Source organism: Erpetoichthys calabaricus, chromosome 15 (assembly GCF_900747795.2).
Source record: "Erpetoichthys calabaricus chromosome 15, fErpCal1.3, whole genome shotgun sequence".
Classification (NCBI taxonomy): domain Eukaryota; kingdom Metazoa; phylum Chordata; class Cladistia; order Polypteriformes; family Polypteridae; genus Erpetoichthys; species Erpetoichthys calabaricus.
This window is the reverse complement of record NC_041408.2, coordinates 55,122,261-55,150,113: the sequence shown is the minus strand read 5'-3', so window position 1 is coordinate 55,150,113 and position 27,853 is coordinate 55,122,261. Positions and strand designations below refer to the sequence as shown.

The 27,853-nt window shown below is 38.1% G+C and overlaps 2 protein-coding genes across 3 annotated transcripts in view; one reads left to right on the top strand and one right to left on the bottom strand.

Annotated features, from left to right (window-relative positions):
* The window catches only part of heatr5b (HEAT repeat containing 5B), a 132,607-nt gene extending 125,221 nt beyond the window's left edge, over positions 1–7,386 (bottom strand). The window contains exon 1 of one of the 2 annotated variants that reach the window (XM_028820881.2): positions 7,320–7,386. The gene's annotated coding sequence lies outside the window, so the exon portion shown is untranslated. The remainder of the gene's footprint in view (positions 1–7,319) is intronic. The other variant, XM_051919165.1, reaches the window with a different exon arrangement.
* A 193-nt stretch (positions 7,387–7,579) lies between these two features.
* Positions 7,580–27,853, top strand: gpatch11 (G patch domain containing 11). Its single transcript, XM_028820882.2, has 8 exons — positions 7,580–7,726; positions 11,743–11,969; positions 13,969–14,010; positions 16,648–16,768; positions 17,333–17,423; positions 21,814–21,927; positions 24,060–24,141; positions 27,107–27,853. The coding sequence occupies exons 1-8, from the start codon at positions 7,677–7,679 to the stop codon at positions 27,160–27,162; spliced, it is 783 nt and encodes a 260-aa protein (XP_028676715.1). The 5' UTR covers positions 7,580–7,676; the 3' UTR covers positions 27,163–27,853.

Sequence of the window (27,853 nt, the reverse complement as noted above, 5' to 3'; positions counted from 1 at the left end):
TCTTGACTACAGATCGCTGCCGGCGCCTCCTCTTAGTGCAAGAAGAAGTCAGTTTAAGAAATCACTTGACACAAAGCATTTAATGTGCTATATAACTTATGACAGGGTTTGAGAAAATCTAGTAAATTAAATATTCATTTTACGATGAAGTTTAGTTTACGATGTTCTACTTTAATGACAAATTACGAGAATAAAGTCAACATGTCGACTTTAATCTTGACATAAACGGCGAGAATAAAGTCAACATGTCGTCACACTATTACACAGTACCCAGGTACATTACACTGTATTGAAAACAAGTAAAACAAGTACAACTTGGCTTGCAGTATTATCCAGTAGTATAGAAACAGTATTTACACATCTGACCTTTTAAAACTAAAGTATCTCCAGGCTCTCTGTCCATTTTCACCGCGCAGCATTCCTATGCTACCGCCCACTATTTGGTGGTGTAGCAGTGAAAAAGAGCCCTAGTGCAACAAATCTGTGTTTAGCGGTGTAGCAGTGAAAAAGGTCCCCACTTGAACAGTTTCCCGCTGCGCCACGTTCCGAACGTCGTTTAGGCAATTTAAACCGGTGTTGCGGTATAAGAAAAATCTATATCATAAAAAAAATAAAAATCGGTTTTCGGTATGAACCGGTATACAGCCCAGCACTAATTTGAACAGTCAAGAAATAAGAACGCCGATTTTGTAACCCCACCACACAACCTTCCAGTTCCTTCTCCAACTCACCACTCTCCCCCCTTCTCCCGTCCCAGGTGTCGCCCCCCCCCCCCTTACTGCGTCTATCAAGTTGGCGCGGCAAACAAACTTTTCTGTGGGCCGATCGATGCATTACGATACGTTGTCGGAAACTCCCATGTTGTGTGATGCCTCAGTCTAGCTAGTTATCGTTTGAGATTCCGATTTTGATGCAAGTGATCAGATGGAGATCAAAAATGAAAGTGAGGTACCGGGATCAGCTGATCTGACCCCAGCTGATTGTGGTGCTGAACACGTTCCCGTAGCTTGTGCTGAACACGTACTGAAAGAGCTTTCAGTACTGGTGGGAACATTGTCACGTGCCACAGGGCAGTACTCAAACCAGATGCTGTTGACCGTCTGGTTTTCCTTGCCCAGAATTTGTAATGGCTAAGATTTACATAAGTGCCTTGTTCATTATGTTCAAATGAGTGAATACACATTCACTTTTTTTTTTCTCAATACTTGAATACTGTATAATGTATCTGGGCTTGAAGCTTTGAAGTAATAGTATTATTACTGGAATTTGCACTATTTATTTTATTGTTATTATTACTGGAAGTTGAACTATTATTTATTTTATTGTTGTTTATTAGTTTAAATATTACGCAGTTTAATGATGGGATGGTTGAAAATATGTTGTCAAAATAGTTGTTTGCAAAATTTGTTCAATAAAAAGGTTCTATATTTTGACTGCATCTGTCATGCAATGGGATTCCTTCTCTTCATTAGTGCCACCCCCTTGAAAACCATCACTTTATGGGACCATTCAAACCTGTATTAACACTTTTGTGTGCATTAAAATGTTTTTTTTGTACAATGTACAATGCTCATGACAGTGGAATAGGTTATTCTTAGCCAGTCTACTGCAGTAATTACAGTGGAAAATGTGGTTAACATCCACTCATGCATGGGAAAAAAATACCGTCAAATACCGTGAAACCGGGATAATTTAGAAAAATACCGTGATACAAAATTTTGGTCATACCGCCCACCCCTATAATACATTTTATTAATAAGCCACTTTACATTAATAGTAAATCTCAAATTGCTACATAAAAATATTTAACAAAGACAAAACAAGATAAAACCAGAGATAATACAACAATAAATAGTGACATTCTTGTTAATATGCTTTCCTAAATAAAAAAAAAGTCTTTAGCTGTTTTTTAAAACAGCCCACAATCTGCTGTGTTTTCAAGTTCTCTGGTAGGGCATTCCAGAGCCATGGAGCAGCGACTGCAAAGGCCTCCCAATGGATTCGAGGAGCGACTGAATGAGCGCGAAGGAAGACGGGAGGTGTGCCAACCTTGGACAGTCTGGCTGCGCAGTGTGGCGGCAGCCAAGTCAGGGGTCGGCAGAAAGGAGTTCGTGCTACAGAGGCTCCGCCGGCAACACCAGTGCTGGATGAGCCGGGAAGACAGAAGGTGGTGGGCTGCAATTGAGTGAGGACAGAGACTGCACTTTAACATCTATTTTAACGGATTTATTTATTATGGATTTTATTCCCACGTTTCACTGGTTTTATGGATTTGCTATTTATTTGGGTACTGTATTTTTTAACACTGCACAATAGACACTTGGTTTTACTTTTGATGGTTTTTAATAAAAACAATTGAGCGCTTTCCACCATCCCCTGGCTTCAATGAGATTTGTCAGCTCATCTTGGTCATAACTATCGACGGTTGTTGGTTCAACAGACTCCCATGTGGATAGAGGGAGTCTGTAGGGGACCGGCATCGTCACACTATTACACAGTACCCAGGTACACTACACAGTATTCAAGTATTGGGGGGGAGAAAAAAAAGTGCTACTTGGCTTGCAGTATTAGCCAGTACTATAGAAATAGCAGTCACACATTTTAAAATAATAATGGTCCACATCCGACCTTTTAAAATCAAAGTATCTCCAGACAACAGACATGACTCCCTTTTTCGGCAAAAGTTCTTACGTCATCGTGATCAACTTTATCGTCTGCTACAGCTTCAGTTTCGGAATGTTCACTATCCATTTTCACCACGTAATACCTCCACTAACGCATGTAGTATAGTAATCCGTTGCCTGCGTGTTTAGTGGTGTAGCAGTGAAGAAGGTCCCCCCTTAAACAGTTTCCCGCTGCACCACGTTCCAAACGTTGTTTAAACGGCTATTTAAACCTGTGTTGTGGTATAAGAAAAAAACCATATCATAACAAAAATAAAAAACGGTTTTCGGTATGAATCGGTATACCTCCCAGCACTAGCTGAAAGCCTTTAATGACCTCTTGGGCACAGCCATCAGCAGGGTGTCTGTTTGCGGAGAGAGTGTTGACCTTGTTGAGAGGTTTACTTACCTTGGCAGTGACATTCATGTCTCTGGTGACTCTTCCTATGAAGTCAGTAGATGGATTGGGAGAGCATGGGGATTATGAGGTCGCAGGAAAGGGGTGTGTGGTGCTCCCGATATCTATGCAAAAGGACGAAGGTCCAAGTCTTTAGAGTCCTGGTGCTACCTGTCTTGCTATATGGTTGCGAGTCATGGATGCTATCCAGTGACCTGAGACAAAGACTTTGGTACTGTGTCTCTTCGGAGAATCCTCGGGTACCATTGGTTTAACTTTGTGTCGAATGAGCGGTTGCTCATGGAGTCCCGAATGAGGCACATTTACCTGCATTGTAAGGGGAGCGTCACTTACAGCTAGGGAATCCATTCCCAGGCTCCCAATTACTGTTTTAGTTGAAAATAATTAAGTGGCACGGTTTTTTGGCCCACGGTGTAGTGTGTTGCTCATTAATTCATTCAACAACAGACCAGCAGCAGTCAGTCCCTGGGACATGTCTGCACTCTGCAGTGCACGAATGCCGGGACGGGACAGAACAGAGTTCATTGACGTCTGTGCTGTTGACAGCTTTGAACAGCAACTTGAAATTGCAATATGTCCGTCTGTTGCATCCGCATTATCTGTGCTAAGAAACTTGCCATCACAGAATGATGACAAAAAACTGGATGCATCAGTAAAAGCTGAAACGGCAGTGTTTCAGAGCAACGGCAAGTGCGGGCATTGTTTAAAACAAGTACATCAGTATCTGATGACTGTGCCGCCTTCTTCAGTGGAGGCAGAGCGTGCTTTCTCAGCGGCTGGCATACTCTGCACGAAGGTGCACTCTCACCTGGACGACCACACGCTCGACATGTTGTGCTTTCTACGCTCTTATTACCGCAGCTAACTAGATACATGTACTTATATGACAGCATGAACCGCTTGTAGTTAAGGTTAATCTTTTATTGGTGTCAACATATTGCAGTAGTTTTATTAAAAATAAGTGTCACTCGGTCTAAAACCGTTCACATTTGAGATGCCCGTGCACTGTGTCATTCCCGGGAGCCCGGGATTCCCAATTTCCCGGGAATGGATTCCCTAGTTACGGCACTACGGCTATGTGGCGCATTTCCCCAAGGGTGATCCGGCTCGTAAGATCGTCATTGTTGGGGTTGTTTCGTCGTGAAGTGGGTGCGGCAACACACTGTACCAGTGCATGCTCCCCAACTTGACTTGAACTTGACTTGAGCTGTCGTCAGACAGAATGGATTCAGCTCTCCTCAGACATCTGGTGAAGTAGTCAGCCACCAATGATTTTATAAGCTGTACGGACAGTCCTTTGGAGGAGTTTGCAATCCTGGCAAGTTTATACAGGGTGAGCCAAAAAGAAGTACCACATTTCAAACATTTATTCTACAAAAAGGCTACAAGATAAAATAAATTTCATAATGACACAAGAAAGGCTATACAAAATAGATTTTTTTTTCCACTGTGTTTTAACAATGATGTCTTCAAGGTGGTGGCCATCATTAGCAATACATTCTTTGAGACGATTTCTAAACGCTCGCATGACTCGTTCGGCCATTTCCATGGGAACAGTGGCGATTTTGTAGTGAACAGCGTCCTTGAGGGCTTCAAGGTTTTGAGGTTAGGGTGTGTAATAATAATGGTAATAATAATAATAAATTTTACATAATAATACATTCACCGCAGCACGGCCACTTCTGGGTGTCTTGTGGCGTAATTGACTAACACAAGCATATACTGAAAGCCACTTTTACTCTTGGGAAGTGGGCATGGAAACATCTGCCAGCTGTCCCGGGTCTTCACTTGAGGATCCGTCCCGCAACTTGCTGGACAACTCTGATTTAATTTCAAACCCAGTCCATTGACTGACATTGTCTGCGGTGAGCCCCTCTCTATCCACTATGGGGGAAGGCGCTCTGAAGGTGGCCAAGACCCCTGGGAAGAGGGTATTCCTTTATCCCATTAGAAGTGGCCAGAGTTAGGTGTCTGATATGGCAGTTCAAACCTTAAAGTTCTTCCCTTTAAATTTCAGAGATAGTAATATAATATTGTATGTTTTAATGTCCCCATGGACGCAGTGGATGTTCACTTTGTCTGAGGCAGAGTCTCAGTGCTTTAGAACCAGCTTTATTCAACTTGAAACAGGAACAGCAGGGTTAGTTATTGCAGCAGGAGCTACGGCTCTCCAATACACAGACACAGCAAATGGGCATAGTCGGGGCCAGGTCAGTGGCCAAGTTAAACTGTTCACTGCATTTATAATGTTCCTTGCATCGCCCATCGACGACAGGTGCGTATAGCCTGATCTCAATCAGCTTGTAGTTGTTTCCGCGGCATTATGATACTGCGCTGCAAACCTGTGGTTGCCTCGGCAATGGACAAGCAATCCTCCACAGACACAGCAGTCACGCTTCAGCGGGTCCTCTCATTTGGGGTGGTCCTAGAAGAGTTCAGAAACCTCACAGCATCTAGTGTCACACAGCATGTCAAATGAACAACCATTGACACATCACATTCCGGTCATCGCTTACTAAAAAACTCTCCTCTGGTAAAAGCCTTAGGTCCATTAAAACTAAAATAATTGATACCTAAACAGCCATAGTCTTCACAAACCAGCAAGCGAAGCGAGCAGAAGGTAAACTCTCCTAGTTTGTTTAAATTATTTGTTTGAGAGGTTGTTTTATATGTTATAAGCAGCTACAAAACTATCAAGTCAAATTCTGGTACATTGAGTACTGGTGAATAAACGTGATTCTAATAAATGGGTTTGAAGATGGATGGATGTGTGAATATTAGCAGGCTGCTGGTGAAGAAGTAGTTAACTTCACAGCTACACTGGGGTAAACTTACACCAATGCTCAGCTCTCCAAATTAAACATGTCAGCAAGCAAGAAACTCTGCTACACTAATGGTAAATGACAACTGATATTTCATCTAAGCTCAATATAGGTGTATGGGTGTGTTTCTTCTTTACACAATTTCACACCCTTGGTCCAACCTCAACAATAGTTTGCATGCATATTTCACTCTATCAAAAAGGCACAATAGACTACTTTGGAACTGAAAATTTTGACCTGGGGTACCTGTGGGGGTGATTGAGGTTCTTTTTACTAAAGAGAGTTTTAATCTGAAGAATTTAGGTTTGTCACATGGAAACTTTATGTCATATGCTCCACCCTAGTTTCTGGGATGCACAACTATTTTGTAAAATGAATCTTGACGTTGCGAAGTAACTCTCGTTGTCTCTGGGATTGTAAGAAATGCCGTTTATAGAAGGTAGATAGTTCTGCCTTAAAATAACTTAGTCGGGCAACCCCGGGTGCCACTGAGAGTGGGGCAATAAACATCATTCCCAGTTTCAACAAACCACTAACAAAACTGAATTTGCTACTGCTTCGCTTGCAACAGGGGAATCCTACTGTCTTTAGTATTCATGTTTACAATCTAATCTCCAATTAAACTTGGACGTATGTTTTTCAAGCATTTCAGTTTGGCGAGGGCCATTTTAATACAAATCTTAGAAAATGTTGAATTCCACGACCCTAATGAAATTTTGTTGCATTGACTTTTGTTTAATGTTCCTGAGGTTTTTTTTTTTTTTTTTTTTACTGTCATTATTATACATAAGCATACGAATGCACTGTACTTTTAAAGCTAAGATGTGTCAAATCCTGAAATCTGCCGTATTACGACGTGATGACATTACAAGACCTGTCCATTCATTCATTCATTCATTCATTCATTCAAAGGAATGTATGCAACACCCAAGACATCAGTTCAGAATGTTTAATTGTAGTCTTCAGCATTTGGGTAATATGTCTCCTTATGTATATTAGAACTGAGAAATATCAGATGTTACAGAGCTGACCGACTGCAAGTGGATCCTTGTGTAATTTACAGCAACTTCGAAGCGGACAATGCAGACAGACATAGTGAGGCAAGTCGTACTTAAAACCACCAATGACACAAAATATATATATAAAAAAAAAACAACCCTTTCAGTTTATCTAACTACTGAACACCGTATTTAGGAAACAATCCCAATGACACGTATTTTCCTGCTTCCTACTTGGCGACAGTATATGAATGATAATGTAGAGAATGTACCTCTACAGACAGCTTTTAACTTGCGGAAGCAGCATCCTCTTACATCTCTTTTTATTTTTAACAAACACTTAGCAAACATAAACGAGGATAAGGATGTCATTAACTGCTGTCGAGAGCAAATACAGAAAAAAAAATATTTTTCCTACCTTCTTCTGCTTCTGCTGCTCCATTAACTGCTATGCGAAGCACGCGCCAAACTGAGTCCGTCCGGAAACGTGCGCAGTATAATGTGTTGCTTAATTAAAGAAAAGAAAAAATCAATTAAATTAAAACAAACCAACACCACAACTTTAAATATATTTACGTTACTTGTACTCTCCGTTGACTGGTTTGGTATTATATTTACGTATGGAGATGTTTTAAAAGTTTACTTCAAATATGGAACTAAAGTGATCTGATCGATGGGGTTATTTCGGAATTCTGTCGGGCGGAAAACCGCTTAGGTACGGCTAGATTTCGTCGAGGCAGAACAGCAAATTTTAATTTTGCAGATCTTGTTGAGAATGGAAGAATTTGAGGATGATTATATGTCAGATGTCTTTACAAATAAACAGTAAGACCGTTTTGTCCGTTATTGTTTTTTATTATACTGTTAAAATACTCGGTGTAGTTTGTTACGGAATGTTTATTAGAAGTGCAAAAAATATAGATGTGTTAAACAATGAACATTTTATTATTTTATTATTATTAATTTTTAATTAATATTCAGAAAGGCAGTGTAGATTAATCCGATTTTGCTGACTAGCGTTTACACCTGCTGACGAAGTATTTTAAAAGTTAATCTAACTGATACAAGCTGTTGGAATCGCTGTTTTGTTTTTCATAGAAAGATGTTATCTTGTTGTTGCCTTGCTAAAGAGTGCGACTCCTTTGGGTCAAGGTAAAGTTTTTCATCTTCACAAAAGACCAGTGTCTCCTCAAAACTCTACGCACACAGCCTGAGCTTGTGCTGCTCGTTGTTTAACTCAACATCGGTCACCGGGTTCATGTCTCTGTCCGAACTGTGTAATCCAAAGACATGCAGGTTAGGTGCATTGTCGATTCTAAATTGTCCCTAGTGTGTGTGTGTGTGCGCGCGCGCGCCGTGCGGTGGGCTAGCGCCCTGCCCGGGGCTTGTTTCCTGCCTTGCGCCCTGTGTTGGCTGGGATTGGCTCCGGCAGACCCCCATGACCCTGCAGTTAGGATATAGCGGGTTGGATGGATGGATGGATACCATTAAGTTGTGTAAAAAACATAGTGAAAACATTACTAGTGTTTCTAATGGCTATTACTGCTTGAAATGACTTTTTGTTTTAATTTAATACTCCTATGACTGAAAAGCCTCAATTTTAGCAGACACTCTTTCAGTGTCTTACTGGTCAGCTCCCTTAGCTTTTCCTTAATTAGTCATTTTAAATGCTAACTGGTTATAAGGGAAACCTTTGTAATTGCATTAGTCCCACTGAAACCTGTTACTATGTTCACTTGAGGTGCAAGGTGCTGGCTTTTCTAAAGTTCAGCTCTGGGGTTTCAAAAATGACCAAAGTGAAACAGCTTATGCAATTTCACATCTGGGCTGTTCCATGGTTTTTCTATCCAGTGTAGATCCTGTTTGCCATCTTCTCTGAAAACAGTAATAAACACCTTTGCATGAAATCTTCTGTTTTTTGACAATCTGTTAAACTGGAATAATCTTCATTCTGTGAAAAGACTTTTCAAGCAGTAATAGCTATTAACAACCCCAGTGATGTCTTTGCTATATTTTTAAATCAATTTAATGGTAATGACAAAAAAGGTATCATTTTATTATACAAAAAAATGAAAATGTCAAATCTATACTTTGACTGCTTCTGTATATATGCATGTATTTAACATGGGCAGTCTAGCCTAGTAGCAAAGGTTATGGACTATGTGATATGTGGCCGGCCGTTCATCCTGGCCAATACCCCCAGGCAGCCAGGTGGAGCCCTCCCAGCAGCATGGAGGTGCCCCGAATGCCAGCAGGGAATTCTGGACAATGCAGTTTTTATCCCCAACCCTGCAGGATTCCGTGGGGGACGCAGCAGGGAGTAACAAGGATTATTTACCCTACGCCCCGGAAGTACATTCAAGTCACCTGGACAGGAGGAACGACGTGCTTCTGGGGAGAAGAAGAAAGGATCTTTATCTGACCCGGAAGTGTTCCAGGTCACCTTGACAGAGAGGGCAAAACACTTCTGGGTCAAGGACTATAAAAAGGACTGTGAAAGACCAGAGCGTTGAACTGAGCTCGGTGGAAGGGTGGCAATGTGTCTGGGAGTGGAGGATTGTATTGATTGTTTATTTGATTATTGATTTATTATATGAGTATTGTGGAGTGTAGGTGCTTTGTGCACTTTAATATTGTCCAAATAAGTAATTATTGAACTTTTACCTGGTGTCTGCAGAGTGGTCAGAGGGTTCAAGGGGTAGAGAGGACCACAAACTGTCACAACTACAAGTATTCTCTATAAGGATACCAGTTCAGATGTGACCTGAGAGATTCTCTTCATTAGCCTGCATTGACATTATGGCAATAACTTCCTGTGATATTCTTGTGACTTATGAGTCTGCTTTGAATTATGTGGTCAGTTACATAAATAGAAAGATATAAGTTAAAGAGTGTTGCAGGGTCTGTTCCCAGCATTCTGTGACACTTAATGAGTCATTTAAGATGCCATTGCTCCTGCTGTGGAGTGCAATGGTATAAAATCATTTTGTTCCTTGCCTGCGTTAGTTTCAGTAGCACTGCATAATTTTCACACTGAATGTTACCAGATCATCAGTCAGAACATAATATTACACGAATGAAATCCAGAGTGAATACTAGCCAGTGATATACTGTATATCTGTTAAAGAAGGAAATATATTACCATGGGAAGAAGTAATTGCTCCTTTAGATGTAAGCACTAGTTATGCTACTTTAAGTAGGATTTGATGCTCCTGTAATTTTTGATTGGTTTCTTACAATGCTGTGAAGAAATTTTGACCCTGTCCTCTTTGCAAAACGTCTTTAACTCCATGACATTCATGGATTATTGAGCATGGAGTACATAACTCTAAAATGGCATAGCTAGTTAGTATAACTACCTTACAATGAAACGTAATGCTTACCTGAAAGGACTACTTTTGCTCAACACTTCAGCCTTGACATTGAAAAGATCCTTAAAATCTTGTAAGAATTTCACTGTACAACCCTATAGAGATATATGAAACCTGTCATGGGAGTTTACGTCTGGACTTTTACTAAGCCATTCTGAAACTATGCTTTTCAACCATGCTAATGAGGACTTGTTTGTGTGTTTTGAGGTCATGACCTTCTTGCAGGATCTGACCGACTTTCATCTCACAGGGGGTCAGCCTGATACTCTTGGAAAGTCCTCTGATCACAAGCAACTGTCACCAATAGAACCCTGCTCTTTCAGGTCCAAATGCAGCCAAGCACTTTGGATAAGCACACCAGCTGCATAAATGGAAGATATGCATCTCCCAAACAACTGATGATCATATGGTTGTGTCTACCCATGTTTTCATCTTTACAAGGGTGTGATATCCAGAAAGAGTGGCCCATCTTTGACCCGCAACCCTGTTCCTCTTATGGCCATCCTATGGTTGGCCATTGATATGCCAGTTGTGTTATGGGTGGCATATTTCAGGTGTGTATCTGGTGAAAGAGAAAAATAGGCCCTAATGTCTTCGGTATTCTTGTGTCAATCCTGAGCTTGTAAAATTCCCTGAAATGCATCAAGTTTTGATTCCTATTACCCCATAAGAATAATGAAAGTTTTATTTATCAAATATAACCAGTATTTTGGGTTCTTGCCTGTGATTTTTCTAGTATTAAATAAAATAGAGAAATTCCACTAATGCAAAAATGATTATTCTCATTAACATGAGTATTGAGCAATATTACAACAATTAATAGTATATGGTAAAGTGCTGTACATTGTGTGACATTTAACAATGACAATTATGGAAAGGTGGCGCAGTGGTAGTGCTGTTGCTTTGCAGTAAGCAGACTGTGGAAGATTGTGGGTTCGCTTCCCGGTTCCTCCCTGTGTGGATAGCGCTTTGAGTACTGAGAAAAGCGCTATATAAATGTAATGAATTATTATTATTATTATTATTATTAAAGGAAGGGTTTGGCTTTTTTGGATAAAGTTCTGTTAAGCGATTCAATTTGAAGTGAAGATTTTACTAACTATATAAAGTTTTAAATTCTTGCCATAACGACATTGGCTGCTTGAATTTGTTGTGAGGTTCACACAGATAAAACATGGATACAAATAACGACATAAGGACAATACATTTCAAGGATTGTTATTTAAAATGCATTACCTTTCTTGACAAGCCACTTTACACATCTTACAGATGTCTGATTTGTTTACTTGATATCCTTGTGTAATTGTTTCTGCCTCAACTTCTTAATAAATACTATGTGCTTTATATACTCGTATACCGTATACATAAAATTAAAGCTAAATAATGTTTCACAATGTTGACTGCTATTTCTTCGCAAAGTCTTATGCACAGGTGGATCTGCTCTGTCTTATTATATTCTGATTCTTCTAGGAAGGATGTGAGGCCCGGAATGCCCATGGTACGGCAAAGGAAGGTGGCTTTGGAAAAGGAGGCACACCACAAGGAAATGAATATCAAAAACAGACAAAAAAGCTATAAAGAAGTTGAAAAAGAAAGGAGGGAGACTGTGTTGAGCAGTTCTTTGGGACAAGAAAACAAAGGCTTTGCACTACTTCAGAAGATGGGCTATAAAACTGGTCAAGGGCTTGGAAAGGAAGGTAGGTTTGATTCAGAAAATAGTTTTAAAATACATGACATTTAGTGAGTTCACCATTATATAGTGCAGCTGCACTCTTCTTTACCTCATTCTTCACAGTGAGTGAATTTGAAATGTGACATTATTGCAGTCCATCTGAATTTGCTTATAAACTGAAATGCTGCAGATTTATTTGGCAAGCAGTGGGGTACATTAAAGAGCAGTCTGCATGGAATTGTTGGTCTGAGGGTGAATCTTTCTCTGGGTATGCTACATAAAGAAGCAACATGTAACAGTTACTCAGTATGTACCTGTACTGTTTTATGATTTTTGTATACTATGTGTCAGTATCACTAGATCAGTGGTTGTCTTTCATTAACTAGGGACAACCTTAGCACAAAATCCGAGATGTTGTAGCAAACAGCCCCACTAGTGAAAGGGCCTGTCAACCTTTGACTTGTAAACCAAAAAAAGGGCCAACAAAGAATCCTCATAAAATAAAAGATTTGTTTGTCAAAAAAGCTCTGATGAGTACAAACGACTCAGAAAGAATTGCCTTAACACAATAGGCAGTCCCAAAACACACAAATCTGAGGAGAAGTCAAGAAGCAGAGCAAAAAGTCATAAAATCCAGAGAATCAAAAATAAACACAGTAATAATCACAAGAGAACTCACCACCTAGCGCATTCAGTGAACCGCAAGATACTGCTTGTTTGCTCAACCCGTTCTTTGATGGAGATGCACAGCTGGTCCTGCCTCTTGGGGAACCATTTACAAAATATTTGGAACCTAATAGATGAATAACAATATTCATACAGGCAAATGAATAAAACAAGCAAAAAAGATGGGAAAAAATAATTTGAACCCCTGGTGAACTGTAACATTCTGAAGTTTAGTCCTTTTGTGGTTCCTGTGTCTACAGGTTTACATTCAATCTAGTTTTACAACTGGTGAGTTAATTTATTGATTTCATTGTTTAATTTGCTGGCCTGTTTTATTTATAAATAAATGTAAAATGTGTACTTTTTGATAAAGCTTTAAACACTTAAAACTCAGTTTTGATATTTTCTTCTTTTTAAGTTACTCTTTGGCGCTGCTTTCTTTAATGTTTCCAAATATTGTAATTTAATTAAGAGTGGAGCAGATATAGGTGAACATGACATTGAACAATGAAGGGAGAAGCTTCTTCTGCATCTTATCTACCTATGTGCTTATTAGTAGATTATGGCTTATATACCAGAACATAAAAAATAAAGAAATTTTATTCACTCAATTTATAACACTAATTTGTATTAAAATGTAGCAAACACAGTGTGTAACCTCTGGACTAACACACAAGAGGTGGAAAGTGTATGCCTAATTAAAGCAGGGATTAAGTTAAAAGCTACAGCGGTACAGAATGAACATTTTTTTAAAAAAGGTTTTATAAAACCCCTGATACCAAAAATATGAGCAGGTGCCTGGTTTTCATAATTTTAATGTGCTGCAATACAGGCATGCCTTTTGGTATATTGCTGCTGATGGTAGTGTCTTCTGTCCACTCTGATACTCCATTTCAAGTTAAGAAAGGCTGTTTTGATCAATGTGAAAGTAACTTCAAGGACCTTAGTTAGACATTGAAAAGAGAATTAAAATGGGATATTACCATCATTGGTAGAAGATCAGATTGGAATACTAAAGTAATGGTTCTTCACTCTAAATTTAAATGCTGAGAATGATGAGGCATCTTTATATATGGATTATTCCAGACTGGGGGTCCAACAAGCTAAAGACTCTGTCTGTTGCAAAAAAGAGACCATTTACAACAGTTGAGTCTTATTAAATTTATTAACAAGTATAAACTTGTCTGATGTCAGCGAGTGTGAGTGTGCGTTGTGAGGGATTAAAAACCGCAGATTCAGAATATGGACGGTTGAATAGATGGATATTTAAATGGTAATACTAATAATAAGTCCAATACTTTGTAATTGTCTTGTTGCAAGCCTCTGACTCCATGTTGTGTTTTTCTTTACTTTTATAGGAGGAGGAAGAGTTGAACCTATTCCATTGAACATTAAAACAGGTACCTTTTTAACTATACCTGTACCTACTAGTGATTTAAAGTGTGTGGACTTTTTCTTGTTAAAGTGTCAAACTCATAAACATATTTTATACTTTATCCCATACAAAGATGATCACCATAAGTGCAGCATAACCAAACAAAACCCCGTTCCTCATTAATTCCCAAACTACTGCATTTTCACTATATAGGTGGTTATAATTGCTCTTTATCAAAACAAAAAAAAAAAAGAAAAAATGAATCATCAGTTATTTCCTTCCAGTGGAATGTAATTCCCTTTTTTAACAACATCATTTTGCAATGATAACAATACATATATTACTGCTACGCCGCATAATTATTTATTGATGGGTGAGCACTTCCTGAAAGACACAGTTGTCCAAATGGGTTGGATATGAGGATACAACTGTGAGTGAATGAAAAGGTGGAACTCTGGAGAGAGCAACATACAATTGTCTGTGACTGAAAACTGGTTTTGGCAGATACAGGCATATCTTTTTGAAAGTTTGTCCCTGCGCCTTATTAATTGTCATTGCAAAGGCCAATCTAACAGGAAATTGTCTGCATGTAAAAGTAAAAGGCAAATTTGAATCTGATGGGGTTAGGGAAATCCAGGGAATATGGTCAGTTTGTGAGGTAGCAGCTGCAATTGTTTTACACTCTAGTACATTGCGGTGAATGCTGGTAACAGTCAGTCTAGTGCCTTTACAGAGACTTCTTGCTGGCATGAGGTTTCTGAGAAGCATGACGACTGAACCAATTTTAAGTTTGAGTTTATGCGGAGGCATGCAAGTGGGAGTAAGACTGCTAAGAAATTCTTCAGGGAATAAAAGTTGATATGCGGGATCGTCTGTGACGATGGAGTCAATGCTGGTGAAAGTTACTTCGTCGGTAGGGATAAGTTTCAGTACCTGTTCATTAAGGTAGCGAGTCTTTGTTGGTGACGCTTAATATAGCTCGCGTACTGAGTTGTTCTGGAGTCACAGTTGAGAAGTTGATGTCGCCACATAGTTGTTGAACGGGATCAGAAATAAAAGGAAAACAATGTGAAGGTAATGTTGCAGGTGTTCCATTTTTCCCGTCTTGCGAAATCTTGTTCGTGAGGAAGAGCTGTCATATTTGTCGTCCGTGTAAGTACATGCATGTGATGCCACAAAGGTTGCTTGTTAATGCAACCGGCGACAGTAAGTGCTAGAGTTGGCGGGGCTCTGTCATGAGGTGTTGCATGCTGGCACATGAGGCTCTGTCTTGCGTATCCCATGACACTGGAGGAGGGTTAGAGTTGGCGGGTGGGGCTCTGGCGTGCGTACCCCATGACGCGGGAGGAGGGTTAGAGTTGGCGGGCTGGGCTCTGTCTTGCGTGCGTGCGTATCCCATGGTCGGGCGACTTGGTGGATTATATATAGAAAAGCAGCCGGAACCGAAAAGTCAATGTGGCTCAGAGGTGCATGTGGACTGTAGCAGAGACGAAAGCGACTGAGGTGGTGTTTGGTGAGGTGCTACGTGCCTCGAGAGCGAGGGTGGACTCGGGAGGAGGGTTAGAGTTGGTGGGCAGGGCTCTGTCGTGCATATCCCATGGTCTTAGAGTTGGTGGGCGTGGCTCTGTGAGTTGGTGGGCGTGGCTCTGTCGTGTGTATCCCATGGTCTCTGTCTTGCGTGCCATGGTTGGCTGCTTAGTAAATTGTTGGTGGGCGGGGCTCTGTCTTGCATGTGTCTTGCTTGCCATGGACTTAGTAAATTACATATATAGATTAAAAAAATGAGCCCCAGGATAAAACAGTCTCCAATAATAATGTCTTTCAGCTCTTTAATGTGTAATGTAAGTTTTTCCTGTTGGCAGTATGAAAGACAAGTGCAGTCTCCTAGTATCTGTTGTCACTTATGAAATGTTACGTTTTTCACCTATCTGACTGTTTTGTGATTTACAGTAAATGTTAATGCTCATTAGTGAAGTGGCTAACTGTGTTGCTTCACAGGTATATTCAATGCTTAGTCATCTCTGTTTAAAGTTTGCATTTTCTCCCTTAGTATACATGATTTTTTTTTTTTTTCCTGGGTGTTCCTGTACTCCTACGCATTAGGGTGAATTAAATTAGAATCCCTACAATTTTAAATTGTACTTGTGTGAGTGGATGTTTGTCATGTTATGGACTACTACGTGTCTAGGGTTGATACCTGCCTAGCACTAAATGCTCCTGGTAAAGAATCTGATCACCACAACTTTGAATTGGATTAAACAGGTTTGAGAATAATATGTCATTGCTAATTCATTTACTAGAAGTCAGCTTATGCAAGCCAGAGATCAAGTCATCTGGCTTTTTAACAGAGTAGGACTACCAACAATTAAAAAGTTGTGAGAAAATGTTTAATCTGACATATTTTTTGTTCTCTTTGATGATATTAAAGAAAATCCAAGTACAACATATAACCCCCGATGAATCTGAGACTGCACCTGCAGATACCTTAGGCCTAATATATGGGGAAGTGTCTTCTGTTCAAAAACATCATCTTTGAAAAAAATCACCAGAAGTTCATTCTGAATTACAAATGTAAAGTTAATTATATGGATATATCCGATTTTTAGCATCCTACACAGAAACGTCTTTATAATCTAGGCTGTGCTTTGTATATTATGTTAAGATCGAGGAGGAATTGGCCTTGAGGAAGTAAAAAAGCGGAAAGCAGAAGAAGAGCTAGATAACTACAGAAAGAGGACTCAGATGAAACAGCAAGCAGAGAAGCAAGCTCTAGAAGACTTCAGGTAACCAAAATTGACTGACCTCATTGTATAAAAGTGTTAGTTTTTCTATTTAATTTAAAAGAGATCTATTTCTGATCCAGCATCCTGGGTTTGAATCCCACACCCTGTTACCTATGTGGACTTTGCACGTTCACATTGTGCTTGAGAAGGTTTTCCTCCAGTGTCCTTAGAGCTGTGAAAGCTTGCCTAAGTGATACAGGGAATTGTCCTGAGGTGAGTATGGGTGTGTATGTTTCTGTGAGCTCTATGATTGGCTGGTACCTTGTCAAGGGTTATTTCCAGCCTTTCACCAAGTGCATTTGGGATATGCTCCAGCTCCCTACAACTCTGACATTAATGAGACATTGGCTCATTCATTATATTGATGCGTTTGCAGAAGATGGTTGTTATTGACAGCCAGTACTTCTGGGTGATGCTACTCCCTGCATTGGGAGATTAGGTAATTCTGCTATCATCCTCTTTGCTCACTGATGCATATAACTGTTGTAAAGATAGCTTTATAGGATAATCTAAGCATTTTAAATTTTTTGATGCCTTCTGAATACTTTTTTAAAATGTTTTTAGATTAAGAAAGAGAACTGAAAAAGAAGAACATAGAACTGAAGCAGATCTCCAAAGAAGTCAACGAGCCTGTGAACAACTTGACAATGAAAAAGTAGGCAACACAACATTTTTTATGGAAACTATTGCTTATGATTGTATTACCTTTTCACTTATTTTTTATTTGGCCATGCTTGTCTACAAGATGGAAATTCTATATTGGTCTTGGAGGAAAAAAAAATTAAAGTTTTAAATAAAGTAGTTAAATAAAATTAAATCGGGTTGCTTAAAGTGATAACCTGAAGTTCAAGACATTTGACTGACTCACACAATGCCACTCAATGTAAAAACTCTCATTCAAACGCTGTCTTATTCTTCCTAAAATGTTGTATTTGATGTGCCTTTGTTTACTGATTCAGAGTCCATTTATATTTTATTTTCATGTAAGAATATAATACTGAATGGTGCATAAAGATTTTGATCAGCAGATTTTGTGAGCAACAGTGATCCAGTTTAGTGTTTGTTCTGTTTGCTTAATTATTTTCAGCTCACAGCTATTGTTAATAATTAGAAGCATAAATAATACTGAGCATGGGATGCTGAAAATAAAAAAATAAATAAAAATAAGAAGTAGGAAGACACTAAAGACATACACTGCTGCATTTTTACCATTCATGATTGTTGCACAAGTCTCATTTTCTACCAGATGCACTCTGCACTCATTTGCCCTGTTTCACTAATGATTCACTGCTGCCTAAGGGTGTCACTCCCTTCCCTGGTGGAAAGCTGCTGCTAGTCATGCAAGTTTCTTATGCATTGTTCATTTACTTCACTGTCAATTATGTTTTATATGAGTTTGTCATGTTACTTTGCATGCTTAACCTGTTAATTTTCTAGCATTGTTGATAAATACACAGACCTATCCATCAAATTTGGAGGACTTTTACCCGACCCAGGGAATACGCTGTCTCAGGACCCTGTCTGCTTGATTTTGGCTTTCTTTATATGTACCCTAGACCTCGTAATTTACTGTTAAATTCCTGAAGTGCTCTGTTTGTGTGAAAAGGCATTTTGACTAGAGAAACTTGGTTCAGCCATGCTTATGACAATTAAAAAAGAATCTGAGTTGTGTATAGGTTTATGTGGTAAAACTTCCTTTCAAACAGCCTCAAAACCTTGTTGTCTTGATTTCACATTTATTGTGTCTTATAAAACATTTGTACCCCTGGAAGAGGGCATGCTGCAAGGGCATGAGAAACAGGAAAGTTGAAAATGAAAGCAAAAAGGTCATAACTGAGAAATCAAGAACACCTAGCACCTAAGCCAAAGCATAATCCTAACTTATAATCAAAAACCAGAAATTAAATAAATGCCTTGATAAACTTAGAACACACACGCACAATTGGTTATTCTTTTGAAAATCCGCAACTCAGATGATCTTGAAGTCCAAGAGGCTGACCCTTATACCTATTGACCTGCAATGTCACGCAGAGTGCAACCCTGGACATCACTCCATAGTAACTGCTACAAAAACTTAAAAGCATGTGTCAAGGGTTTATATACCTGTATGTGCTCACAAACATCCTTAAAGATAAATATTACCTTGTCCTGGTGCTTTGTTTGGTTTCAACTTATTTAATCTCAGCAACACTTCACCCTCTACAATTTCCAAATCCCTCAGTACCTATTTTGTAGTCCATGTTACCGCTGGATGGTTATCCATTTCCTCACATGTCAACACTTAAGAAAAATGCAAGTTTAGATCATCTGATATTTCACTGTGTGTGGTTTTTTTTTTTTGAGTCTTCTTTCACGTTATTTGCTATATTCCTCTCTGCCTTTTATGCTTCTCTAATATCCTTCTTAACGGTTTTCCACATGTTCTCATACACCCAGCAATTTGCATTGTAGTTAGCAGTCTTATACATCTTATACAGCAGTTTTCTTTCCTGTGCTGCTTCTTTTTTATTGCTTTACTTACCCACTGCTGTGTTTTTGTTTTAATTTCCTACTAATCCAAATTTTGGAAAGTACCTGTCCTACGTTATATGTAAAATGTTTTTAAACCTGTTCTACTGCTCCTCGACTGTCTGTACACTTAAAAGCTTATCCCAGTTTATCCCTTTTAGACTTTCCAGCACCTGTTCAATTCACGCTACCAAAGTTAAATTTAATAAGTTTAGTCTTTTCATCTGCACTGAGAATTGTATTATATTACAATTCTTTGGGAAGGACAGATACATTGTCTGATAAAAGCACTTGTCAGTTGCCACCATTACTCATACGTTCACTAAAGTAAAATGATGTTTCAGTACATAGGCTAGCTAAATACAATAGATTAGTCAGTTAAATGCATTTGCTTGCTTTACTTTGGGCAGTGTTGCATTTTTACCCTTTGCCAGATATTTGTGCCAGGACCAGCAACTTACAATTCTTTATCTCTCACCTTGTGGATCTGCAGTTTTCAAAACTGAGTAGCAATAACATCCTATAAAAACATAAATCAGCTGTATAAGATATTTTTTGTTATTTTCTCCAGTTAGTTCTAAATAAATCACATTCAATAAATGATCAGGCCAATTTTGTAAGATCTATTTTTTTAATCTAGCACAGTTTACACAGTTGATCCAAACTGACAGGTACAGCAACATGTAGCTATGAACTTGCAGGTGGTTGATGCTGCTGCTAGGAATCTGGCTTTATAAAGAGACACATTTTATACTACAGTTTAGTTTGCCAAATGTGCAGACCATACAACTCAATGAAATCCTGGTTTTAATGTTTAAAAGATATGAAAATAAGCACATCGCAAGTACAATGGTTCTGGGCTCTCTCCACATTCTCAAGTCGTTGCAGACAGGCTGATGACCATCCTGTTGCCCTTGCATCATAGGAAAGAACTGGAGCTCTTTGGATGCTGCTAATGAAGTGTTTTACAGTGTAAAGGTTTTCTCCTGCTTCTTCTATTCATCTCATATGACTGAAGCAGTATTTTTTTAGCAGAAGATGTTCCAGGTGAATTAATTTGCCTGTTGTACAGAACCTTTTGCACAGGGTATTTGTAAGATTATTAATGCTCACTTACGTGTTAACCTACTGATTGAAACATCTAATAGGATGCTTTCGAAAAAATTACTGGCGAACATCTTAATAATATTATTATTATTAATAATACATTGTTTTTGTAAAGCACTTTTCCAGTGCTGAAAGTGTTTAACATGAAGAACTGATTTACAAACGTACTTCCTGCCCCACTGGTCACCGTTTTTCATAAATATTAAATTAATGTTTAAATGTGATGATGGCAATAACAAAGAGAATAAAAAAAATGCTCATTTTCATTGTGCAGTCATTGCCTCTTCAGAACAAAGTGCAAAAAGTAACTGCTACCCAAAAGTTTTACTTTCAATTATTTAATACTATACTATTTCATACTAATTATTTAGTATGGTTCCTGAAATATAGAATATTGTTTTTTATATTGTTCTGCTCTACAAGAGATATTTGTTGTCCATCTCCTACTATATGATTTTAGTTGGTGTCATTTCTACTTTACAAACATTATTAAGCTGCTTTATGCCAAATATGCCTAAACCCACAACATATTCATGATGTCTATGAATAACATCGCTCTTAATTTAAGATGAATTTGAGTCGGAGTTGGTCCAGTGTAACACTGAGGTCTACAAAAATCTAAAAGCCTAATTATTTAGTTTTGTTTCTAGTTGGACTACAGACACCTAGTTACATTAAAAATCAAATATATCATTTTTTACTTTTAGGATTTTGACTTAAATATTTTATTGATAACACTGTTGTTGTTGTTTAATTTTTCTAGTTGGAGTTGTTCTATTTGTATTTCTTCATATTCTGATGTTTCAGTGGCATTGCTAAATGGCATTTAATAAGTGCATGATTTCTCTTTAGTTTACATGTATGTGCTTATCAGGAGAGGTTTTGAACGAAAAACATTCTTAGATTCTGTAAGTAATGAATTTACACTACTTTAAATGTTCAATATGCCTTTCAAAGCTGCCAAATAGTTGCCATCTTTAATGTAATTCTTTCAAATCTACTAACACTCAGTATGTCTTATTGCAAGTGGGTATGACTTTGAAACACATATTTAAAATTTTAGTACAATGTGAAAAAATGCATTGGACAAACATAGGTCAAAAAAGTGGTTATGGTCTGGGGGTGCTCACTGAATAATACTATTAATAGTATTATAAAGAAGCAGTTAGATACATGTTATACACGTTATGTACTGTATATATACTACCAATCACAGGTTTTAAAACAACTCGGTTTTTCTTCAACTTTAATCAGTTGAGATGCGGTGCATGACCTAAAATGGTGAAAAGGTAAGAAGTAAACTGCCATTTAAGATTTGAGATTTAAATTTAAGGTTTAGGATAGCAAAAACAGAAAAAAGGAAATTAAATAATTCTACATTTATAGCCTTTGTATATTAGTAAATTATTTGTAATTGTTGCATTCTTTAGGGAGTGTCTGATCCCAGAGAACCTTGGTACTGGCCTGCTCAAATAGAGGAAGTAAAAGAAGAAGAATCTGAAGATGAGGATGAAGAATCTGAAGTTGACGAAGAGCAGCTTTCAGTAGGTGTATCTTTAAAAAAAAAAAATATTGTAAAATGTAAATTCCATTGTGTGTTATGTGAGTCTTTCTCAACTGAAAGACAGATTATTCTTTAATTTTGCAAGAGGCCATGTCATCACTTGGCAGGGGAATCAGAAACCAGGTGGGCTCCATCTGCACACTAGCAATTGGTCTTTCTCCCTAATCTGGTCATGTATTCCACTGAAACCATCAGCTGTATTTTCACTCAATCTCATTTCCACAGTATGCCTTTCCACCAGTTATCCCAGTACCATTATTACAAGAGTGGCAGATTCTGCTGTTGTAACACCTGCAGCATTCACCCTCCTTGGCTTTTACCTCTTCTGGTGACGGAGTTCTGTGTAAAAACAATTAAGCCCAAATTATGCTATTTTGATTCAATGTACAGCGTTAAGCCTGTGTAACACTCAGGACAGTATTCATCTAGTGGATAAAATAACATTAGGTTGCAAAAGGTTCATGAATATTTCTATGCATTTTGCCACTGTAAGGTAACTCATCAATATTCATGAGTGGGGCTCAGCTTTCAACCAAAATACACATTGGCATCTAAGTAAAAATTTGTAATGCCAGTTTTAGAATGAAGTTCTTGCCGCTACAATCTCCTGTATTTCTGTGCTGTGCAATTCTTGACCCAAGCATGACACACTGCAGCCTCACTGTATCTGGGATTGAGACAGCGTCAGCATTTACCTCTGTGTGCTTGTGTGCAGCCAGTTCAAGTGCAGTTGGCTCGGTGATTTCTTCCATGGCGTCAGTTGCACCTTGTACATATAATAATAGATTGTTATTTTTTAGTTGTTTTTTTTTTTTTATAGTTCATTAGCAGGGTGTAAAATGATCAGTGTTGCAGTAATTGTGATGCTGTTTGCATGGAAAAAAAAATGTGTTCTATTAAAATTTCACCTTTTCTTTGTGATGTTTACTTAAAGTGTTGCAAAAAAGTATTTGGCGTCCAGGGATGCATTAACCCCCAAGTATGTGGCAGTTTAATGGTCAAAGCCCTGGCAATGAAAACGTGCTTGCATGAAATACGGTACATATAGCGGTAACATTGGTATTTTACATTCTAGCACTGTGGGAGACATAGTACAGTATATAGGTTTACCATTACATTCTTTTTTTTAGGTAATGTATTAAGCTATAAATTAAATTAAAGTGTTTTGGGGGAATATTTAGGGTTTAAACTATAAAAATTGGCATTTTTTTAACCACATCCAAAATTTTTGGTTTTTCACAATTTGCGGGTGCTCTAGGACCGAAACCCCCACAGATTTTGGGGGTGTACTGTATTACATGTTGTACACACCAGTGTCACCTAAAAAAGAAACAAGGAAATAATTAAATACATAAGGAAACAAGAAACAAAAACATATTTATGACACATTTCATTATTTATAACCACATATCATTTTGTTTTATATTTGTTTATTGTCACATTAGCTCTGCTACCCATCTAAGATGAGTTCATATCTAAGCCAGCACCATAGACCTCAGTGTATTCTATTGGAATGTGCTACTATTCCATGTAGAAATAAAGTGCATTACATTTTTAATTCCAAGAAATGGCAAATCACAAATATTAGGACATGGCAACTGGATGGACACACAGATACACAGACAGACACTTGTCCTTTTATTAAGGTGGATTTCACAATACATTTATTTATTTGCATATTTATTTAATTTTTCTGAAATATTCCCCAGCAGACCACCGTAACCCTGTGTTCGGATTCAGCAGGTTGGAAAATGGATGGATGAATTCCTCCATTTAAATTTACTTTGAGTTAACATCAAAACATACTGTAGGTTTGCAAAGTGAAGCATGTTGGAGATCTAACAGTGCCATCTTGTGGTTGACCTCAGTTCTTCACAAAGACAGGTGCTTGTGAAGCATAGCCCCAGAATAAGTTTTGTGTTTTACTTATCTGCAACATTTTTTGATTTGTAATGTGAATTTGGATGGTACTTTATAAAATTAAAACTATTTGACAGGAAACATTCTCTCAGAATACTTTCTCTCTTAAATAATTTAGACTGTGTAGAAATGCATTAAATGTAATATTATTTATATTTAGTCTTATGTATTCATTTTTTTTCTTTCCTGTAGTCTCTTGAAAAACTGCAGATTTTGACATCATATTTAAGAGATGTGCACTGTTACTGTATATGGTGTGGAACATCATATAATGGTAAGAAAAAACATTAATACATGTTTGATACTTTTATAAATAAATTTTAAGTAATTTACAGTTTACTGTGAATATGAAAATCCTATATGAAATTAAGAAAATGTGTTTTATTCTTGGTTCTTTCTTCCAAGTTTAAGGATATATCCATATTACAACAACATTTATTTGTATAGCACATTTTCATACAAGTGATGTAGCTCAAAGTGCTTTACAAGATGAAACAAGAAAAAATATAAAAATTAGGCAATACTCATTAACAAAGAATAAAGTAAGGTCAGATGGCCAAGGAGGGCAGAAAAAAAAACAAAATCTGCAGGGGGTTCCAAGGCCACAAGACCGTCCAGCCCCCACTAGGCATAATACCTAACAAAAATGATCTAAATCAGTCTTCATGGTTTTCAGGCTTCATGTGAAAGAATTAGACTATAATGGTCATGTGGACCTCTGGCCTTCAATCCATCAATGTAGGGGCTGCATGGTGGTTTGATCAGGTGGTGGTGGCGCAGATCGCCACCACAGAAAGCTGGAAAAAGAACAGCAGAGAAAGTAGGGGCTAGTACGGATTGTGGAACCATGATAAAAATGATAATTAAATGCATATACAGAATATCAGGGTTACACTAAAATGAAGCTATGAGAAAGATATGTTAAAGTAATGGGTTTTTAGCAGTTTTTAAAGTGTTCCACCGTATTAGCCTGGTGAATTTCTGTTGGTAAGCTATTCCAGATTTTAGGTGCCTAACAACAGAAGACTGCTTCACCAGTTCTTTTAAGTTTAGCTCTTGAAATTATAAGCAGACACTCATTTGAAGATCTAAGTGTATGATTCGGAGTGTAAGGTGAAAGGCATTCTGAAATATAGGATGGAGTGAGATGATTTAAGGCTTTGTAAACCATAAGCAGTATTTGAAAGTCAATTCTCAATGGCACAGGTAACCAATGTAGTGACATCAAAACTGGAGAGATGTGCTCAGGTTTTCTTTTCCTAGTTAAGGTTCTGGCAGCTGTATTCTGCAATCGTTGCAATCAATTGATGTCTTTTTTGGGTAGTCCTGAGAGGAGTGCGTTACAATAATCTAGTTGACTTAAAACAAAAGCGTCAACTAATTTTTCAGCATCTTGCAAAGTTATAAGGGGTCTAATTTTTGCTATATTTCTTAAGTGAGAAAATGCTGTCCTAGTAGTCTGATTAATATGTGATTTAAAATTTAGGTCAGTCAATAATTACCCCTAAATTCTTTACCTCTGTCTTAAGTTTCAAGCCTAATGAATCAAGTTTATTTCTAATACCCTCATTATATCCATTTTTGCCAATCACTAAAATTTCCGATTTCTCCTTATTTAGTTTGAGAAAATTGCTACTCATCCATTCAGAAACACAAGTAAAACATTGTGTCAGTGAGACAAGATAATCAGGGTCATCAGGCGCTATTGATAAACACAGTTGTGTGTCTTCAGCATAGCTGTTGTAGCTCATGTTATGCCTTGAGATAATCTGACCTAATGGAAGCATGTAAATTGAAAAGAGAAGCAGACCCAGGATAGAGCCTTGTGGAACACCATATAGAATATCATGGGTTTTTGAAGTACAGGATAAGTCAATATTATGTTAACACTAGTGGTACTGCTATGTATATACTTACATACAATTTTTTGTGGACAATTTATGTGCCACATATGGTACATGTATTGAACATGATGGCAAACAGGTTGAGACATTCCTGTAAATCATCTTGCATATATGAAGTATGTTTTATGAATAAATTGTTTCCGCCATTCAAATGTTAACATAATTTTGACTCACCCTGTATAATTACCACAACTAACAAAGAATTTTCTACCTGTGAAGTAAGACTCAAACGAATTTAAGACACTGCCAGAGAGGCCCACCCACTGACTAACGCCACTTATAAGAATATTGTGATCAGTGGTATCAAATGCGGCACTCAGATCTAAGAGGATGAGAACAGATAAATGGCCTCTGTCTGCATCCCTGCTTTATGGGACCTCCATTTGACTCGGAAGTACTTCCATCGGGCCATGCCCTAGCACTCCTGGGTCCGGGATAAAAGAAGCTGCTCTGTTTCATCCAGGCGAATCAGTGTTGGGTGAAAGTGGATAAAGCTCGCCTGGGAAAGATTTGTGTTTATTGCACTTCTAGAACCTTTTGTGGAAGGTAGCTGCAAAATAAAACATCTATATTTTAAAAGGACTTGAGTCCCTAAGGTTGTGTCTGGGGTTGGGTGATCTCTGGTACCCTCTCATGTTCACAGCATGTAAATGCAGATTATAAAGTAACCAGGTTTCTGCCTTAACAAGATAATTCATCTTAAGCTGATTATGTGTGCATTTAATGAAATGGTTTGAGCATAAACCTGCAGCAGCATGGTCCCCCCAGCACTGCAGTAGAGGGATCTCTAGCCTAGTAACTCTGTCCTCAAATTACCTTGGATGTAGTTGTGGGGGTCTACCCCAGATGGAACTGAAAGCTGCCTCAAACCAGAAATATCTTGAGTTGGGATGAGGTTTGGGTGAAGGCTCAATGGCTGGAAGAATAGAGACCAGTGTTGTGAGAGAGATAGAATGTAGGAAAATAATCTTTTGTGGTGGTACTTTGGAGGTGAGCAAGTTAATGAGCCACCCTACCAGATGTGCTGAGGGGACACTAAAGTTTTCCTTTTGTTTTAATATTTACGTTTGTACTTCTGTGTTCTCCTAATTGATCTATTGATCTGTTCCCATTTATAGTGTATGATAAACACACTGTGTTAATATAGTTTTCAGATTTCTTGGCATTATTTGGATGTTGGAGAAAAATCTTAAAGGGTGTTGTATTATTTCTTTGTATGTATTCTACATTTAATAATTCTAGTAAGTAGTGAATTTTACAAACCAATATATAAAACATGTTGTAAAAAGTAAAAATAGTGGATTATAATATACTCTTGGTTTTGTATTTCAACAGATGGTGATGACTTGACTGCAAATTGCCCAGGAGACTCTGCTGCTGACCACGACTAGGCCTTCTGTATTTGTGTTAAAATAACAAAAAACTGAAGAGGATGAGGAGGAGCAGCAGATTCCTTGTCTTTCTCTATAAGATGAATGTGGACAGACAATATGCATGGGAATGGTGCATTAAACAAGGACCTTCTGTCTGTCATGTTGAGCAAGTGGGACTTGATGCCCAATAAACTAATGATTGCAACTCTCACATTTCATGATTGACCACCCAACCAGACAGATATGACGTGAAGTATATGGCTGTTAACGTCTGTGCACAGTACAAATCACAGAATTAGAGCATGACACTTGTTATAAGCCTGCAGATTTTCTTAACATAATGTCTTGGCACAAATACTCCGTGTCTTTGTCACATCGTGTTAGTACCCTCTAATGAAGTCACTTCCTTAACCAAGATGTTCAGTCCATTTCTGTTTTAGTAAAAAGAGTTGTATTTTACTACTATTAATGATAATGATTCAGTGATATTGTCATTGTAAAGGTGCAACGAAATGTAGAAATGTAGTTATCGCATGCCTCTTGGGGTCAGAGCTCAGGACCCAACAGAGCAGCATCCCTTCTGGCAGTAACAGGATTCGAACCAGCAACCTTCCACATACTGGCACAGATCCTTAGCCTCAGAGCTATTGCCTTGATAATATTATATTTGTTGAAAAGGTGTATTTAAATAAAGTTGTGTCTTTATGTA

What these genes read in the sequence shown, in the direction of transcription:
- gpatch11 (XM_028820882.2), top strand. Translation starts at nt 7,677, where the DNA reads ATGGAAGAATTTGAGGATGATTATATGTCAGATGTCTTTACAAATAAA. An exon ending in CAAGCTCTAGAAGACTTCAG is followed by an intron (nt 16,769 to 17,332) that starts GTAACCAAAATT and finishes AAATGTTTTTAG; the next exon opens with ATTAAGAAAGAGAACTGAAA. An exon ending in GTGTGGAACATCATATAATG is followed by an intron (nt 24,142 to 27,106) that starts GTAAGAAAAAAC and finishes GTATTTCAACAG; the next exon opens with ATGGTGATGACTTGACTGCA.